The sequence below is a fragment of the Amblyomma mixtum genome, chromosome 5 (assembly GCF_055824585.1).
Source record: "Amblyomma mixtum isolate Tamu chromosome 5, ASM5582458v1, whole genome shotgun sequence".
Lineage (NCBI taxonomy): Eukaryota > Metazoa > Arthropoda > Arachnida > Ixodida > Ixodidae > Amblyomma > Amblyomma mixtum.
In genome coordinates this window covers 58,235,572-58,255,236 of record NC_143016.1, presented here as the reverse complement: position 1 = coordinate 58,255,236, position 19,665 = coordinate 58,235,572, and the positions used below count along the sequence as shown (strand labels likewise).

General features: G+C 47.6%; 1 protein-coding gene across 1 annotated transcript in view; it reads right to left on the bottom strand.

Annotated features, from left to right (window-relative positions):
* LOC149342305 (retinal guanylyl cyclase 1) overlaps positions 1-19,665 on the bottom strand; it is a 136,954-nt gene that overhangs the window by 73,836 nt on the left and 43,453 nt on the right. The window contains exons 2-4 of the mRNA XM_089542147.1: positions 17,721-18,022; positions 15,935-16,123; positions 13,409-13,643 (exon numbers count right to left, since the gene is read on the bottom strand). Of these exons, the coding sequence (XP_089398273.1) occupies positions 13,409-13,643; positions 15,935-16,123; positions 17,721-18,022 (726 nt within the window). The remainder of the gene's footprint in view (positions 1-13,408; positions 13,644-15,934; positions 16,124-17,720; positions 18,023-19,665) is intronic.

Sequence of the window (19,665 nt, the reverse complement as noted above, 5' to 3'; positions counted from 1 at the left end):
TACACAATGCCATAAAGACGCGCTGACAACAAAAACACCTCCAATTTATTTTGAATAATGCGGAAGATCAACACTATTCAGTGAACCGAGCCTCCAAGAAAGCCGTCAGGTGCATTATATTTATCCATCTTCATGGGGCAGCGATTAAATAGCTTGGTCGTTCGAGCGATTAGAAGAAACTGTCCCATAGAATTTAGCGCGTGCGCAGTTTTTCAAATGAAACATTTTACTAGATGACTATTTTATGATTAAAAAACAAAGCCGTGAGTATTTTTTTATCTTGCTTGCAGTGCCTTCGAGATAAAAAAAACAGTCACAATCCGAACAAAGTTTTAGATAACCACGAACGTGCAGTAGGCCTAATTGCGTGAAAGAGTCGAATGAAATGGCGAAGAGTTTCCAGCCACCCACCCCCTCCTCGACACGAATAAATGTTTCACCGTTGCACAACGAAATAAATGGGAGAAACAGCTTTTAAGACGAAGCTGGGATCAGCGATGCTCTCTCGCGGGAAAGTGCTTTCACGCTTGCGGCACGAATTCGAAAGACATTTACATCCAGGCTACAACCTCGCAAAGCGCAGTGCAATTAAGCGGTCGTCCACTGTCACGAGCAGAAAAAAATGAAAGCCTAATGGCCTCAGCGGCGCCTAGAGGCCACCAAATCCATTAGTACGCCGCAGAGGGTACAAAAGGCGCACTCGGAGCAAAAGGAGCGGAATGGAAGAGCATCGCGGGCACGGGACGGAGAGGTGCGGAGGTTATTCGAGCAGGCCGAACATAAAGCGCTCGACGTCACTTCGCATTCGGTCGCTACAAATGGGACAAGAAGGTAGCCGCCTTTGTGGGGAAACTCTGCACCCGTTTTCGTCTTTGCTGAAATTCATTTACTCTACTAAATACGTCATTAAGGATGCCATCTGTACCGATGCATTAAAGGTGCCGAATAACTTCCGCTGGCCTTTTTACTTGGGTTCCTTTTCTCAATTTATTCCGAAAGCGCCAATGTGCCTTGAATTAAGAAGTATGCTGAACTGTGTACGCTTTATCGCTGTGGATAATGTGACGTTCTAAGCGGGAAGCAAATGCTTTTCTTTGCTGTTATTTTATTTTATTTTATTATTTATAGAACGCCCTGCAGCGCCGGAGCATTACAGCAGCAGATTACGTAAAACATGGTAAAGAGCACAGGGAGGATATAAAGCTAACAAGAGTACAGTAAAATTAAAATGAAGGCATGAGGAGGAAAAGGAAGCAATGGAACAAAACCGATGAAACAGCAAATAGGAAAAAAATAACAAGACAGCAGTACTTTCACTCTGCAATCGTTGATCTTAAAGAACAGTATATTGGCAGCTCATTTACTAGCCTAAGCTTGGCGCATGATGGCCTTAGCTGCCTATGTGCCATTAAACCCAACACAACATAGCCTAATAGAAGCCTCGATGTACAGCCTTTGTTAAAAGTAACCAGGCTGCATGGTTTGCCTCTAGCTTGTATAGCGGAGCCCTTGTGGCTTTCCTAAAGATCAAAAGGTGTTGGAAGGTAAAAAGACCCGCAGTCCTTACCTTTAAAGACCATTTCAGTTTCAGGGAAGCTGTAAGGGCACCACTGTACGAGCTAGAAGCAAACCATGCAGCCTGGTTACTTTTGACAAAGGCTGTACATGCACCTCCTTAACTTGCAACTTATTCTACTAACACATACTACGCGCAAAAAAAAAAAAAGAGTACTTCGTATTGTTTGTTCTGCAGTTAGTTTAGCGTATCCGGATAACAGGCCCCATATAAATGTTCCTTCCATAGAATTTTCATTATGTGGAACTACCCGATATATCGAAGGATCACTGCGCACCAGGCAGCCCGTCATAAGCGCGTTTCACAACATTCAGTAACTTGAAACACTTTGTGCAACGCAACACTCTTCCTGCGGCCTACGGCGACAATTAATTTATTGTACTCTAAAAACAGCACGTAATGAAACGCCAAAGCCGTTCCTGATACTTGAGACAGCACTCTCTGCCTAAACTCTCTATCTCGTGCGCTGAACACCGAATTTCAGAGAATCCAGGAGGTTGGCATACCTCCCCTCAAAAAGAAAAAAAAAATCCACCAAAGTTTAGAAACGTGAAACTTCACGATCGAGTTGGGTAAGATAATTAGTTGGCAACTGGGCGTAATGCCTTCCCGTCCCCGGACGCACAGAGGAAACTCTCATCCTTTCCTACCTTTTTTCCTCATTGAATTTGTTGTTTGAAAGTTCCTTCGCTTTGGCACGTCCGCGCGGGAATCTAAATTTTATGCGCTGCCACTGTTCGCGCCAGCGACCTTGATGGGTTTCAGTGGTGGGGCGGGAAGCCAATTAGTGACTTGCACTAACAAAGCGACGAGCTGGGCGCTGAGGGCGTCTCCTCTTGGAAGGCGAGCCTGTTTGAAGATGCAGAGCTTGCTTTGATTTTAGGCTAATAAAAGCCCGAACTTTAGGCTAAAAGAAGCTCGAAAGCTTCGCTGCGGATCGAAGCGATGGTAGAATTACTTCCATACTGGAAAGCTTGAGCACAAGAGTGATTGTTTCGAATCTTTCATTTTACTTCAGTTTCTACCCCTGGCGCCGCCGATTTGGTTTTTCAGTAGCTAATCAGAATTTGCATTCTTTTACCAGCGATTACTAATGCGTACGAGGCTCCGTGAAAAAAAAAAAAAAAACTGTGTATAAAACTACAGTGACAAGTGATAAGTAATGCACTGCTTTTGAAGAAAACATTTTACAGCAGTTGTGCATTAAACTACAAATTTCGACTCTGCTCATTAATATAGGAAATCACAGTTCTGTTAATATGAATCCGAACTAACTCGTCCGAGGACAATTTATCCTAATGGATCTTTCTCGACAGTGAGCCCTTCATTTGGCGTATTTTCGTTTCCCCTCCGGCCAATGTGTAGCGCTTGTTTGTGTCCTTTGCGCTTGCAATGGCTTTATAGCTTTTTTCTGTCTTTTAACCAATAGGAACCCAATTGCGCAAGGACAAATGCTGGTTGGGCATGGAATGTGTGCGCAGATGAGGTGGCTTGGAAGAAAGCCGGAAATAGGTTGCTGTAGGTGTATCCTGCTGTAGCTTACTTTGCGTCAACGGTGCCCTCCATTCCTTCAGTCCTTTCTCGCCCCACACACGATCTTGTGAGTGTCACTGTACTGTGTGTTACTACCACAGTTTATATCCATAACGACGATAGGCACTTTGGGGGAAGTCAAGACAGCGTTGAAAGGGATGTTCAGCATGTTAGTGAGGGCAGGATTGAACTGCAGTAGAGTGTGAGCCAAAACAGGAAAAAATGGGACACTCTACAGCTCTTATAGAGCTCGCGACAAAAGGTTAGGGGGGTCCAACCAAGGCCGGTGATCCCACTGAAAGTTAGTCTCTGAGGCAGAACTGGTGGCTTGAGGGGACTATTGGCATTCTCAACGCCGCTCGTCTCCAAGGAGGAACCCTTGCGTCATTTTTATTCCCTTCTGGCTTATGGCGACAACAGTGCGCTCAGCTGTGCAGCAAGGCGGGAAACGCACCACGCATTTTGCCACGTCAAGCGTGTTGGCATCCTTAGCGCTGCTTTTCCAGCATAAACAAGCACAAGCTACTTTTCAGGGAACCGGAAAGTCAAAATATTTTTAAGTCTGCGCTTACATAACCGATGGTCAATGGTGCATGCTCTTAAGCCTCCTGCGTCAACAAACTACGCAAGTTTGAAACCACCTTCCCAATAAGCCGTTTCATATTTCGTTGTACAAAGACAAAACAAACACCGGTCCGTCATGTTAAGTGATGAAACTTTCTTTCGAGAGACGAATTTCAATATTGCGCCGTGCGCTCGTGAGAGCGCGCCAGAGGGAAGATACGAATAAACACATATCGGTCCGCTGACGTGCACCCCCGGTGTTGTTTCCGGCCAGACTGGAATCGCATTCGACGTGGGCGGGTCGCTCAGCGATAGCAAGAGGGCGCGACAGTCCTGCACACGTCTGACGTTGTTTCTCTTCTTCTCTCTTTCATTCTAGCTGCGCTTTTCTCTCTTGAAGATTTCGTTTTTCGGCGCCAGTTGACGAGGTATCCCCCACCCGCGCGCTCTCGCTCGAAGCGCCAGCCGCCGCCTGCCAGCATCCATTCGCGCTCTCGTGTGAGGTTGCGATTGGGGAGCCGACGCCTTTTCTTCCAAGCCATGTGTTTCCTCCGCATTGGTGAACCGGATTTGGACCCCTCAGTGTCGAGAAACATCGGCGCTTTTTCGAGAGCCATCCTTCTCCAGCGTGCTCCTCTCCGTATAGCTTTGTTCAGAAGTGTTTGGGAAAGAAATAGAAAATAGGAGAGAAATTGAAGGAACGTTCGCATAATGTGATACGACTTTGGGCGTGAGGTGTGAATTTGGTCCGGTTGTGTAAAGAGATGACGGTGGTCGTGTATGTTTTAATACTGACATGGTCATGGTTTAGGTTTAGGTTTATGGGGTTTAACGTCCCAAAGCGACTAAGGCTATTAGAGACGCCGTAGTGGAGGGCTCCGGAAATTTGGACCACCTGGGGTTCTTTAACGTGCACTGACATCGCACAGTACACGGGCCTCTAGAATTTCTCCTCCAAAGAAATTCTAGCCGCCGCGGCCGGGATCGAACCCGCGTCTTTCGGGACAGCAGCCGAGCACCGTAACCGCTGAGCCACCGCGGCGGCGCTGACATGGTCATGTATAAGGGTTGTTTTAATCAGTCATGTGGCTCATTAACAATGAGTGGCAGGACACAATAATATGACCAATGGGACGGATGACCGGCATCACCGTGACCGATGACAATAGTTCATGTGACGATGGTGGCGTCGTAGAGTATGATCACGCGATGCTGATGCCTACATTTAAATTATGATTTGCCTTACTTTGCCGGTTGTGCTGCAAGCTGACAGTCTAATTTTTCGTAGTATTTTTTAAATATGTCTTGCTGTGCACAAGTCGATGTTTGTTGTTAGTTTAGAATTCATTTGACGGTTTGTAACCTTTGTCCACTTGCTTATTAGGTTCGCAATTACTGATGCCTTCTTTAATGCAAATTCGTCTTGCTGTAAACTGTTCCTGTCACGTCTCCTGGGCCCCAGTCAAGCCGTTTAAGCAGCTTTAAGCCCAGGAGACCATTCAGTTTCTTTAGGGAGAAATAAACCGAACTAAATCGAATTTAATTTTTTGCGAACAATGGGATCTCAGCACACGAAGCATTTAGCGGGTGACGTTGTAAAAAAACCTAAAAAAAACCCCAGGCGAAGCGAGGTAGAAACGCATTACAATAAATCGATGGATTAGAGAGAAAGAATGAGAAAATAAAGGGGAAGTCGGGGGAGAGAGGGAGAGGAATTGAACGGGCAAAAGTGGCGGCAAGTGGGGCGCAGGCGGAGACGTGCGCCGGTCGAGAATTAAATTGATTTGCCGCGCGGCACGTTCGAGTATGCTCCGACGAGCACGGCGGGTCGGGAGACGACGGTAGAGAACGACGACCACAGCCGTGCGGCAATCGTAGACGCTGCTTTCTTTTCCGTAAGGAGCAGGAGACTAAGGAAGAAACGGCGGATGCCTCCTGCCGCCGGCTTCGCCATCCGCCGAGGCGAGCACGAATTTAATCCTCACCGCTTCTCTCGGGATTGCCTCGACCCCCGCCACAATTTGCGAAGTTTCCTCTTCGGGGGGCCTGCGTTACGGGGACTTTGAACCGTCGTCTTGCGCAAACTGTACGCATGCCATTCGTCGTCGCTGAGAATTCCGCGCAAAGACAAAGAGATTAGAATACAACGAAGCTGTTGCTTGTGCGCGAAATGAGGGCCGGTGTAAGGGCGGCTAGGCACATGAAGAGTGGCTTCATTGCTCGCCCGAGTGCCCAGGACGAGAATATATAGGTACAAGAATGCGGGCCCCGAGTTCAGCCTAAACTCGAACAACTTTCTCGGCAGGCGTCGTAGGAGCACGGCTCTTAGGAACCCGGCTGCATGCAACGGATGATGTGTCGCTAGGCAGGCGATTCTCGGAAGCGCCAGCTACTGAGTCGTCCCCAGAAGCAATGCACACAGCGGGCTGTACTGACTGGGCGCCTTGGCGCCACTTGGGAAGAGCGTATTCCAGTGGCAGAAGTGAATAGTAACATCCCTAGTCACGATTTTCGAGCTATTTGCACGTTGTTGTGGCAAAAAGAAAATAGCGTCTGTTCAAGAAGGCGTTTATAAACGTTGGGGGGCAAGTAGAATAGCTGTTTGCCAGTATCGCTATGGTTGGAGATGACGAAGGCGATGTGCTGACAAAATTCTAACGAAAGCAAATGTGTGCGCAGGTACAAAAAAGAAAATGCCTCTTACTGTGTTTGCTCCTTCAGTTGAGTAAAGAATGAGAGGAATGAATACGAGGCGGCGGCTTTGGTTGCGTTGTTTTGGTGATAAAGAATAGAATTCAACTGCATTTATGCCTGCAGGCATTGGAATGTTCTTTATTTGTACGATAGTATAAGTTGTGATTGAAGACAGCCGATAACGCAGAACGAGTAAAGTTGGAAACGCAGCGATTAGAGTGAGGCGGGAGATGAAGCGGCGGGTTTTTAAAAAGCTCTTGCCGCCGCCGCTTCCTTCGACGCGTGGTTGGCTGCAGTGTATAAGCGACGTCAAATATCCTCCATGTCTTAACCCCCGCTCCATCTGGTTACGCCGAATCCCACAAGCGTCGCTAGTTGTAATTTTGCATTTGAGTTTCAGATAAATGCAATAAATTGATAATCTTTGTCGGTGAAAATATAAACTGAAAACAGGGAACAAGCATAAACACGTTCAATTTAATGAGTACAGACCTTCACTGGAGGCTTAAGGTGCCAGATATCAATTACTTGCGCACGCAGTAAAAATGTAAAAAACAAGCTTCCAGGCTACCTGCAGTGGTCATACTTCGCAAAAGGTCAGAATTTTAGGGCAGTGACGAAATTCATGCCCAAAAATGATGACGTAGGAAGCACAGTGAACACGCGGATCTTCTCCACCCGCCCTCAAAAATTTGATAATACACACGCCAGTATAAATGGACAAAAGTGCGCCTAGTAGTGGCTGGGCAACGACAAAAGCATTATAGATGTAATGTAGTGCTCAAAAAAGTATTTGGGACGATCCATGGTTTCTTTAAAGCGCCGTCAAACTTCCTAGCAGCCGGCTGGAACGAGAAAGGGTCTCAGCAAACAACAAAAAAAATAATTTAGAGAGCAGGGGTCCCAAGAACGAGATGCGTAAAGCGAGATGTGTTGAAAATTTAAATGAATAAATAAAATTGATTGAATTCAGCAACGAGAAAGAGCATCGCGGCCTTGCGACTCTCACAGCCTTTCTCCGAAAGCTCAGCCACCACGCTGCGTACATAATCCCTTCGTTCCAGACGCCTAAAAAACATGGCGAACATCTAATTGAACAATGGAAATGCACAATAGGAGGCCGGCGTTTTGCTCTCCTCTCCACGAAGCCGCCGCTGCGTCTTAGCAACAACTTCAGCGCGCGTGCTTTTGCGGTGTCGCAATGGAGAAGAGCGCGCTCATCTTTCTCGAGTAAAGCGCTTATCTCTGCCGCGACAGATGCCATCGAGCGGGAAAGAGAGCGCTCTTTCCTTTTCTGCTTCCTTTCTTGCGTGGTCGCAACGAGTGTGGCTTTATAAGCCGCTTCGTCCGAAGCGGCTCGAACAAATAAAGCCACTGCTACGGCAACATCGCTGAGGCCCGAGCGAGGCCGACAGCAAGTGGCCTGAGAGAAGGAAGAGGGGGATCGACGCGTCGTACTCACTCATTTCTTACTTCCGTTTTCGGCCCAATACGAGCAGTTTTATGTCCCATGTCGACCACAGAGCAGCAGTTGCCCGGGGGAAGAAAGGGAGACTGGGCACCCCCGGCGAGCTCGCACAATGGAAGTGACGTACGGGACAAGGAGGAGCATAGTAGGAGGGAAAGAAGGAAAAAGAAGGAAGTAAAATCCCCCAGGATAGATCGAGCAGCAGCAGCCCGCGAGGCAGTGTCAGAATGTGGCGCCTGACGGCGCGAAACCCACGCATTGGCCGCCGCTGCTCCTCGGTGGCTCTACGCGCCCTCTTTTCTGTAAGCTGCTTTGGTCGCCTACACCGAGCTGTGCGTGGCACCGTCTAGGGAAGGCGAAACATAAACGAAGAAAGACGCGTGCGGCCCGCTGCCCAGCTATGTGGCGGCGTTGCTGTATGCGGAGAGCGGACTTTGGCGCAAGTCAGGCTTTCCTCTCTGCTTTATGCACAGACGCACACACGTACGCATGACAGCGGAGGCGCGAAATATCGTCGTTGTGAGCGCGTGACGACGCCTTGGCCGGCCGGGGAAATGAGCCAGGCGTGGAGGCGTCGTGGACGACGCGTCGGAGCGGCGCGGAATTGTCCGCGCGCAGCGCAAAACAAAAACAATTTTTGCCGTCCGCGAAATTTGTGAACAAGCTGCTAGCTGGTCACAAATTTTGCACGCTTGAAAGCTCGGCGTTCTTCGCGGCATGCCAGTGGCGAATGCGGCGCTCGAGGAAATTAAAATAGCGCACGCTGGGGAAAGCGTTATAAAACAAAGCACGAACAGGAAGTGGAGGAGGAGGAAAATATATGAGTGGAACGGCGGCAGAGACTGTGGAGCTGGCGTGAACAGAAGCCGGCCACCGTGTAAGCGACTCATCTTGTGTCCGCCTACAAGTGGCGCTCGATAACACGCTCTCACCGAGGACGCTAAAGTTGAGGGGCTTCAAGGACTCGGGTGCAGCGTATTCGTTGTTCGCTGGTTGGTGCGATGATGCCTATGATCCTCTTTTTTGGTCGGCGTTTAAAAGACATCGGCAAATATAAAAGTTCGTTTCGAGCCCTTTTGTGGTGTTTCCTAACGAAGTCGTTTTTTCATGGCTGCTGTTCAATCCATTACGAAATGAAGGTTTCTGTCTGGAATGAGAATTTTCAAGTATTCGTTCCTTGTGCAGTGGAACCAGATGCCACTAAAAACAAAGTGGAGAACGACCGCTAAATGTGTTCAGCGACTAGCAGTGGCAGCTACTGCTTTTTTTTAAACTTTTTTTAGGTGATTCGCTTTCATTAAATCAGTTTTTAGTCAACGTACTTCAAATTATTGAATTTCGTGGACATAGGTTTCAGATGCATAAAGCGTTCCGCAAAAAAACCACGCATACAAAAGAAGTGGACTTTTGCAGAATGCTTTAGGAGACCTGCCTTTCCTGCTTTCTCTTTTCCTAGGATAGTTTCATTCGTTTATATCCCATGTAGCGACGTATTTAAGATGCGCCACTGCGGTAGCTGAGTGGTTACGGCACTTGGCTGCTGACCTCAAAGACGCGGGTTCAATCCCGGCGCGGTGGTCGAATTTCGATGGAGGCGGAATTCTAGAGGCCCGTGTACTGTGCGATGTCAGTGCACGTTAAAGAACTACAGATGGTCGAAATTTCCGGAGCTCTTCATTACGGCGTCCTTCATAGCCTGAGTAACTTTGGGACATTAAACCCGATAAACCCTATTTAAGATGCGGCGATTTGCGCCTACATTACACTCAAGCAGCTTCGTCGTCTTTCTGCAGCGATCTGAGCTGCATTGTTTTGCGTTATTTCCCTTGGTTGCCCCATCATTTGATACCCAGCCGACGATTGACGTCACTCGCTTGGTTCCATGACGCTCCGGGGGCTGTCAATAATGAAGAGACAAAATGATGACGTAGAAACACAATCGCTGAAGGGCCTCGGCTATTGGTGATTCGTGCTTGCTGTTGTGCGCATCAGGTACGGAAATTGCCGCAGCATGCCGGAACCCGAATAAAAAAAAATGTTGCAGAGTTCTGTTACACGATATCGAATGTACACAGTAACACGATAGCCGTTCATAGCAGCACGTCCTCTGCGAACGTGGCTGGTGGATCCGATGTTTACGGCTCTTACATCGCTCTGACGCGTATACGGTCTAACGCACCGTGAAGCCATCGATATGATTATCGGGTGGCCTGCCGTGAAAGACGGCCCCGGTCCCAGAAACAGCCCTTTGCTTCACTCCGGTACGGCGGATCGACACGCCTGGGAATCACGTCCAACTTGACACGCTTCGAGCCCGTAACTTGTCGGAATGCCTTTGCAACCGGTGTAAGACAGCCTTTCAGTCAGTGATAGAGAAAGAAGCGCGCCGATCCATGCATCAAAAAATTGAAAAGTGGTCCTAAATTCGAATCGAGCGAAATATTTGCGGTGTTGTAGTAGCTCTGAGTAAGCTTTCTGAAAAAAAGAAATTAGAGTCGATTTCCATCATTAATCAAATGCGAAGTAGGTGCTATAGCATTGCTTGAGGGAGGGCGAGCGACGCTCGACTACTCCGTCAGGTGCCCCCATGGACAATCCCAATGTATCTACGGAGTGAGCGCTGACACGCGTTACACGGCCGAAGCTGTGATACAGCCGCTCTCTCATTAGCTGTGCCGCCTCGTCATTGGCTAAGCTGTGTGACGCTAGCGTAGCCACCTGCTAATCTTTCTCGCTTCAAGGTAACGGCGCGGTTTTGGCCAGACTCTGGCGAAATCCGTGATTGTGGGCAGTAGTATCAGCGCACGGCACAAGCTCACCTCCAACGTTGGGTCTCTACGTCTAACAGCTTCTCTCTTTTATTTTTCGTAGCATTCAGAAGTTTACCATTTCACTACGTAGCGCTTCTTATTTAGAAGTGCACATCGCGGGGAATGCGACAGACGACAACGAGGAACGCTCTTGTCGGTCATTTCCCTCGTGATGTGGAATTTTAGGTCGGAAGCAGGTCGTCTGTCGTTTAATCAAACCAGCGGTGAACCTATATTGGTTTTCATCGACTAGACCAAGCTGCTAGTCAAGTGAAATCCGATCCTCCTGCGGGGGATTCGCACCTATTTACCACATGTTGATTATACGGGCGAAGGAGAATATACGGAAGTAAAGAAGTAATACAAGCAAACAAACGAACAAACCAGGGAGATTACCAAGGTAGCACCACGGATCTAGAAGCATCGTCCGCTCTTCCGAAACGTTCTGCTGACGTAAAACTCAATCACGCCACTGGTGTTATGGCCCCATAAATAGCATAACCTGTAGTAGAAGCCAACAGCCACAGAAACCAAGGGGCACAGGGGATTTTTTTTTAAAAATTAATTAATTTATTTTGTGGTGTTGATCAATTTAGAATATTACTGAATATGTCATCGCTTAAAGCTAATTGATTAGAAAAGCAGAAGAAAAAAACAAACACATGCCGCCGGTGGGATCCGAACCCACGACCTCCGAATTACGCGTCCGGTGCTCTACCTCTGAGCTACGGCGACGGCTGTCAAACCTTCTGCTTTCGGGGGTATTTATGTTTACAAGTAACCTAACCTTGAGAGTGTTCATCAGCGCCACCCACGTTCATAAGCGGCGGACGTAGAACGTCCTGAGTTACCGCAGGTGTGACGTAGAACGTCATCGAACGGAGAGGGTGGAAGCTGTGTGAGAACCCTCTTATGCTTCCTATGGCATCAAGGCTGCCAGAATCGAGGCCCTCGCTAAGCATTTAAGCAAACAAGGAAGGGGGATGAGGGGCTCGTTGTAAATATGACAGAAGCCAACAGCCACAGAAACCAGGGGCACAGGTTTGACAGCCGAAACCAGAATGTTTGACAGCCGTCGCCGTAGCTCTGAGGTAGAGCACCGGACGCGTAATTCGGAGGTCGTGGGTTCGGATCCCAACGGCGGCATGTGGTTGTTTTTTCTTCTGCTTTTCTAATCAATTAGCTTTAAGCGATGACATATTCAGTAATATTCTAAATTGATCAACACCACAAAATAAATAAATTAATGAAAAAAAAATCCCCTGTGCCCCTTGGTTTCTGTGGCTGTTGGCTTCTGTCATATTTACAACGAGCCCCTCATTCCCCTTCCTTGTTTGCTTAATAACCTGTAGTAGTGATTGCTCAAGACAGCGCCTTCGAGAAATGGACTGCGAGATCTTTGTTTCCATAGGTGAGCTCTAGCGACGCTTGCAAACAAAAATATTCGACTTGCACAGAACTGCTGCGTGTGATAAAATCAGGATGTCCAAGCTGATTTTAGGGTTAATAGAGCTCTGCTGTAAATTTGATTAGGAACAAAGCTAATACAGCGCGAATGTGACAACGAAAAGAGGAAAAGAAACGAATATGAGGTCACTTAGTGCTTTCCATATTTGCGTAGTCTTATCTTTGTTCGTAATGGACCAATTAGCGTGCAAGAACGCTTTGTTAAAAAGGGTACGAGGTTTACCGTGAGGTGCCCTCAAAGCCCCCTTGTTTATTTTGAAAGGATTGGTAAAGGTGTTCGCGTTCTTGAATTTTTACGCCAGGTCACCCATTTTCCGCACAAACGTGCAGAGAAAACTCGCTGTCGTCTAGACAGGTAAAGTGAAAAGAAACGGTAAGGGGGACAAAAGATTTTTTGCGGAACAGTTCGGCTTGAATTAGAGCCGTAAAAAGCTATTGTTGAGCAACTTGCGGAGACACCTGCTTCTGATACTATCGAAGTAGCCAGGTGATGCCGAGTGTAACGTGTACAAGATTTTGTCACAGTTGCTGGTGTGTACTTCGGGAAAGATGTGTTCCGACAGAACGCAGCGCAACAGGCACCCACGCACATGAAAACGCAGGCACGCCATACCTTGTGTAGTAACAAGCAGCTTCAGCATGTCGTCTCTTCGCCTTTGGCGTATGAAGAGTGACAAGTAATAAACTGAACTGGTTGCTACCCAATACTCGCTCCACTTGTATGTCTTCGCTCCATCCTACCTTTAAATCCTTTTTACCTCGACGTACGGCATGAATGTGATATACAGTGCCTACTCCAGCCCTTTTTATTTCCTTCTAGGGTTGAGCTCACATGCGTAGCTTCCTTAGCACTCATTCTTGGGACACATCAGTGCTGGTGCTTATGCGATGCGCCATATTGCGTTCTGCCTAAAAACACGAGCCTTATTCCCAAAGAAAGTGAACTCAAACACTCTAGTTGATAGGTTATTACGGTAAAATAATCTTGGCATATTTCAGTGCAGCGACAAAATTGACATTTCTTTCACCTATTAATTGTCGCCAGCGAACATTGCAATTTTCATGTGTATGCCAAGACATTGCTTAAAAAGTTGCATAGAGAAACAACGAAAGAGTAATAAAAAAATTGAATTGCAAATTTAAAAGAACTGCCGGGGCCAACGCAGAAAAAAAGATGAAGTCAAACAATAATCGCCGACTGTTGTGTCTTTCGCAAGCGCACTCTCTGGAGCATGGCAACTTGTTTAGCCAGCTGCCTACATCACCGGCTGTAGCTGATGCGAGGAATGCACTCACTTGCCCACGTGCCCCCGCACTGGACCTCCCTGAGGACGCACTCCGGGTCCGGCTCGAGCCGGCGGCCTGCGGGCCAGTCGACGCGTCCGATCCAGGAGCGCGATGAGCCTCGGTCCGACACCTGGTAGGCGCCGCTGCGAAGGGGCTGCGCCGCATCCCGGAACTCCGTCTCTCGCACGGCCACGAAGCCCCGAGCGCCCGGGCTGTAGTCCAGCAACACCGCCTTGCTCTGTACCTGCGCACATGACCAGGCGGGAACGAGAGAAAGGCCACTATTGGAAGCCTTCTGTTTATACCGTTAAGATCTCAACGTTAATCTTTCAGCGTCATCAACATGGTGCAAATATGTTCCAACACTCTAAACATGAATTCCCCTATAGGGGAGTATAACTGAAGTAAACTGTCCAGTTGTGCACTCCCTTTTGGAGGCGAGGTATGCCGCCCAAGAACCGGGCGACCACATCAAAGGAGGCTGCCCCTCTAGGCCATGAAAATCGCCAATACATTCGCTCGGTTTTCGGTAAAGCAGTTTTACGTCAATGCACTCCTATTCTTTTTGGCAATAATGTGTTGTCGTCGAACACCAAGGTCCGTTGAGGTCTGAAGGAGTGCCAGAATGATTTTTTTTTGCTAAAAGCCTTACATATCTAGAGGATTGCTAATGATGATGATGATATTGGGTGCAAATGTATATGCACACTTGTGTCATGGTGATACCACAGAAAGAATATTATGAAATACAGTCGAACTTCGTGATAACGGAGCGGTTTAGAACAAAATAATGGATATAACGAAGGAATGACGATTCTCCTTGGAAGCTCGATCCACACGGGCTATAACGAAGTAATCACCGAGCCAACTGTAGGTTCAATCGCAGGTTCAACTTTACATTAATCTGTTTACTACAAAGCCTCACCATTTGTGGAACCTCCTGCCGCTGTACGCTTGCGGAGGCAATTCCTATAAACCCCCACCGACCCATCAACGAACTAGCGTGCACCTCAATGCGTCACGCGCTGTGCCGCTACTTGCAGCTCCCGCCCGCCGTGAAGCTACAAGTGTGCACAAGCTCATGACGCTCCTCCTAACGAGTGTGCTATACATTTATTTCGGCTTGTTTTTTTCCTTGTTCTCCTGACTCGGCTGAACCAATTACCGCCTGTTTCGGCGCGCGACTGGCTGCGGTTTTTAGGCCTGCTTTGTGGGCCGTTGCTCTGCCAGTGGCACCTGCCGTTCGAGACGCGGGAGAGATGCAGCTAATCGCAGACGCAGCCTCCGGCCACAATGGGCACGAGATGAAAAGGCGTGACAGGAGCATGAAAGGAGTGCCACGCTTTGAAACAGATGCAGGAAAGGGCGAACATTATTTGCAGTGTGGTTGTATAGGCGTATAGCGTTTATAACTCTTATTTAGGTGCAGTCTAGTCGTATGTGAGTTTTCTTACTGCGTTTATAACATGGTTCCGGGACCATTTCATGCGAATGATTGCGCATGTCACGAGCAGCCCTTCAAGCCGAGGGAGAGTTGCCAAGCTATGCGCTTGAATGCACGTTGTTTTGGGGAGCGATGGAAAATAACTCTTAGCAGGCAAAAAAAGGAAATGTATTTTGATGTTCCTTCCTCCTTTCCTTTCAGTTAAGAGATAGGAAGGAAGTTAATACTTTACCAGGGAATTGACGCAGTCAAACTCAGTTTGGAACGTGCATGCCAAAGAGCTCTGCGACAAATTTAAACTAACGAACAGGCGCATACTTCGGCCAGTACTGAACGTGCCTCACAGCTTAAAGGGAGGGTGAGGACAATTTCATCGAGCTTTTGGTCTCAGTAAAATTTGAATGTTTGTCCTTCTCCATGTTAACGGTCCTTCGTGAAAAGGTGTATTTATGGCTGGGAAGTTTTGACATGAAAATTAGAATATTTTTCTCCCATCCCTTGGAATAAAATTCGTGACGCTTATGACTGCGTCAAGATAGTTAAGACCCTGTGATCACAGATTATATGCATAGCGATGTAGTTTAGCCTCAGAGGTACGTGCCAAAAATGTACTGATGTCATCGCAGTTCACATGTCAAAACGCCCGCGGGCATGAAAACTTGCATCTCGTTCTTAGTAATGTTCCAGTTTATAAGTTCCAGTTTATAAAGACTCTGCTTTCAGTGAAAGTATGTTATGTTTTATCACAAACCAATAATAAATTGATGTGCGCCATACCTAAAAATTCACAGGGAGAGCTAATTTTCTTATGTATTGGCAATGGGGTAGCATTATAAGCATTTAGTGCTTTTACCGGAAGTGACATCACTTCCTGTCTGATGACGTCACTTCGCTCCAGCCAATGGGCGAATCTTATGAGCAATGCATTTTTTTCTCTATGAGGCTTGTTATGCTATCCCATTAATATCTTCTCATTGTCCCTTCAGTCGGTTCGATTTATCGACTGATCACTTGCACTGCAAGTAGTCGAACTCCCGATCCTCATGGCGGCTCGCTCACAACTCGTCACCAGAGCGTGCAGAGGCCCTCACCTGCCCCCGAGCATCGGCCCAACTCGAGGCGGCCGGAAGGCTGGGGAAAGTGCCGTTGAAGAAGAACGAGGACCCGGGAGGCAATGGCGCGACGCCGCTCGATGGTTTTGATTGTAGCGACGATCGCCACAGGGCAGTGACGAGGAGCGACACGGCGTTGAAGTAACGAAAGGCGGCGTGCACTTCACTCTGGAAAGCAACGGGATACAGTGATGCGTCCATTACGCTCATAAGGGACGCGTCAACCAATTCTAATGAGTAACAAGAGTAGCTGCTGGTTCCCTTCGATTTAGTCTCAGATGGTAAATTTGACTCGATCTTTCTAAATTATTTTCTGTTGTTTCTGAAGTAACTTCGCATGCCGGTTGTGCGATGCGGATACTATGAAAGATCTGAAAACAACAGTAATTCCAGCCAGGCTTCTTTCTGAAAATTTCGTAGGCTCGGACATGAGCCAAAAAATACCCCCCCCCCCCCCCCCTCTCTCTCTGTCTGGAAGATTTCAGAAGTGCTATTCTCTTGCCCTCGCTTGTGCAACAGCGCCGATCGGAAATACAAAATCCGAACGCCACAGTTTGCAAGGGGCAAACATGAGCAGTCAAAAAAAAAAAATATCAGAGCAAGCACAGGGCTTAACCATTCGTTCGTATGCTCCTGTGATGCGTGCAGGGCAATACTTGAAAGAAAGAATACACTAGTGCTGTAGTTAAACTCCTCCATTAACTAACAGAGCCGAGAAAAACTTCCGCGAACTTCAAAAAGAGGCGCCGCCGAATGCATGCTTGTATATTTCTTTTTTTAATTTCATTGGCTTGCCTGCTGGGGATCAGTTTGCTGTTGAGGTATACTACTGTAAAACTTCCTGCCTATACTGACGATCTTTTTATGCGGTAGCCGTATATTGTAGATAGGTTGTGTATGCCATATTCTCTGTTTTCTATTGGGTATGCCAGTTGTGCGTTTCTTTCCTTCTTTGACAAGGTCCAGCTGGTGCCACCACTAGACGCCCTCTCTCTCGTGCCCATGCCGATATAACAAAACAAATACACAGAACGCGGCGCAAAGGCTACTTGGTTCACAGCCACAAAGTACGCCCCCGGTTACTTTTGGCAAGAGAGAGAGAGACACTTTAATGAAAAAATTCGCAGTGGCTTAGCTCTGGTTAAGCCTGGATATACAAGCGAAAAGCTGCATTTATGCTTTGTTTGACGTCATGGCTGTCGCAGTTCGCTCACAAGGCACTGGGAGCACCACGATAGCGGTGTAGATTTTGAGCCAATTCCATCGCTATCACTTCTGGGTCTTCTTTTCTTTTGTCCATGGCGAATGTCTGCGCCTCTTCTACGGCCGCCGCCGCCGCTCACGCGTTATCGCAACGCCTTGCGAAAGAACCTTCTCTTGGGACTGCGGCGGAGACCGCGCGGCAGCGGCGAAGGAGGAGAACAGAGAAGAGGGAAAGGGCGCGCCACGGCGGCGCCCAGGGGTGGCCCACGCGAAGCGCGGTGTTGACGAGCCTAGTGAAGCGTTTCGCTTCAAAACAGAGAATTTAGGCGGCGTTTAAATATCACTGACATGCTACTCTGCATGGGGAAGGGGTGTGAATTTGGGAGATAAAGACGGAAGGAGAGCGGTGTGGCAACGGTAAAATAAAAGAAATAAAAAGAGGAGACGATAAAACACGGCCATTAAATGCGTATGCGCTTTTAACACAAACCGGACAATACACTGATTTCGCTTAACCTTTGGAAATGCGACCTATCGGGCTCAGGGCAAGAGCAGCACTCACGGCCGACGTGTGCGCCGCGGCCTGTCGGTGCAGCTGCTGCGCGCGGCGGTCCCTCCAGAGCTTGGCGTACGACGTGTCGGCCGACACGAAGGTCACCACGAACAGGGCGCGCAGCAGCTCGGGCGCCGCCGCGTCCAGCGCGAGCAGCGCCGGCGACAGGAGGCCCCGAGGGTGCAGCGCCCGCGGAGCGCTCACCAGGAACAGCGCGGGCGCGATTCCCGCGCGACCCACGCCCTGGCTGTGCAGCGCCTTCAGGGCACGGCTCAGCAACAGGCCCCACGGGTCCATGGACAGCAGCACGGCTGAAAGACGCCACCAAATAAGGGTCAGATGGAGCAGGCAGTGGGAAGAAATATGACACGCTCTGGCCTAACACAGAGAGGAATTCGTTCTTTCATTGCCTAGAGCGCCTTTTTAGGCGTAACAGAAGGGAGGGGACCTATATGCATGAGCAAGATGCAAAAACTGTTTGAAACTATTTAAAACTATTACTATGCGATGGCTGTGTTATATTCCTCCTCAAGGAAAATGAAATATACCGCTGCATTCTCAACTACATTCCTCTGCACTCTTTTTTTTTAGGTAAAAAAAAACAACTGCTGTCTTCATTCCAGTACAGCAGCGAGCTCCTCGATTTCCCTAATGATACAGGGAAATTGTCAAATATACAGAGCCCACTGGGTTTGGTTTTCGTGGCTCAGTTTGCTTCGTGGGTGTTCTAAATCTTTGGAAAATGAGAGAAACCCGCACCTTTCCTGAGCTTAAGACTTCCGGTAGTGCTAGAGAGCCTCACCGGACGGCTTAGAAGCAAATCTTCTGTTATTGATAATTCTGAAAAGGACTGCACGTATGCATCTTACATAAAAAACTTAAGCAAACAAGGGAAGGGGATGAGGGGCTCGTTATAAATATGAGAGAAGCCAACAGCCACAGAAACCAAGGAGCACAGGGGATTTTTTAATTAATTTATTTTTTGTGGTGTTGATCAAGTAAGAATATTACTGAATACGTTGTCGCTTAAAGCTAATTGATTAGAAAAGTAGAAGAAAAAACAACCACATGCCGCCGGTGGGATCCGAACCCACGACCTCCGAATATATATTGTTATTTATTCAGCAGTCGTACTGCTTAGTGTGCATTACGTAATCCTTTAAATTCGAGTAACGAAATAGCAGCAATACCGACACGAATAAGAGACTATAGGACAGGACTACGGTTATGGTGTTGTGTAAGTAATAAAAACGAAAACGCGCCAGGTTGGTAGATGGTTCCGAGTTCGACCTTCGGGCGAGTACAAGTTTTTCTCGAACCACAAGCATTCAGAAAGCTTTGAAACTTTTTTTTAGATGGCGTATGACTGCTGCTGAGGCGTGTTCTCACATTAATTACACTGTAGCCGGAAATATCATCGGTGAATTAGAACTAATTATTTTCTTTCCTGCTTTAACTGCCCTTAGATGCGGCCGAGTAAGGTAAGAGATGCAAATGCCCTATATAGCACGAGGAAAACGAAGTTCACGTCATTTCAGCATAATTTACTCGCCCGGTGATGTCGAGGCCGTAAATGAGAAGGTACTAGTATATTACGCTGAGGTAAAAAAGATAGTAGAGACAGAAAATGTTCACACTTATGCTAGACACCTTTCTTTACGAGAACGTCTTTTTACTGCGGGGTCCTTCATTCCATCGTGAACAACAAGGTGCTGTTTTCAAACAATAATATACTTTTTAAGTAACTGAAGTTGAAAGTTCATGGCATTCTTTTTGAATTCTATTTAAATACTGCACAACGCAAGTTACACGCATGAAATCTTTGGATATATACAGAACCCTACAAGCGAAGGGTCGTCAACGTTGGAAACTTGTTCAAAGGTGATGCTAATGCCGACATCAGCGAGGAAATACTAAATTCATTTTTAAGATCACACGTGTTGAACGTCAAATC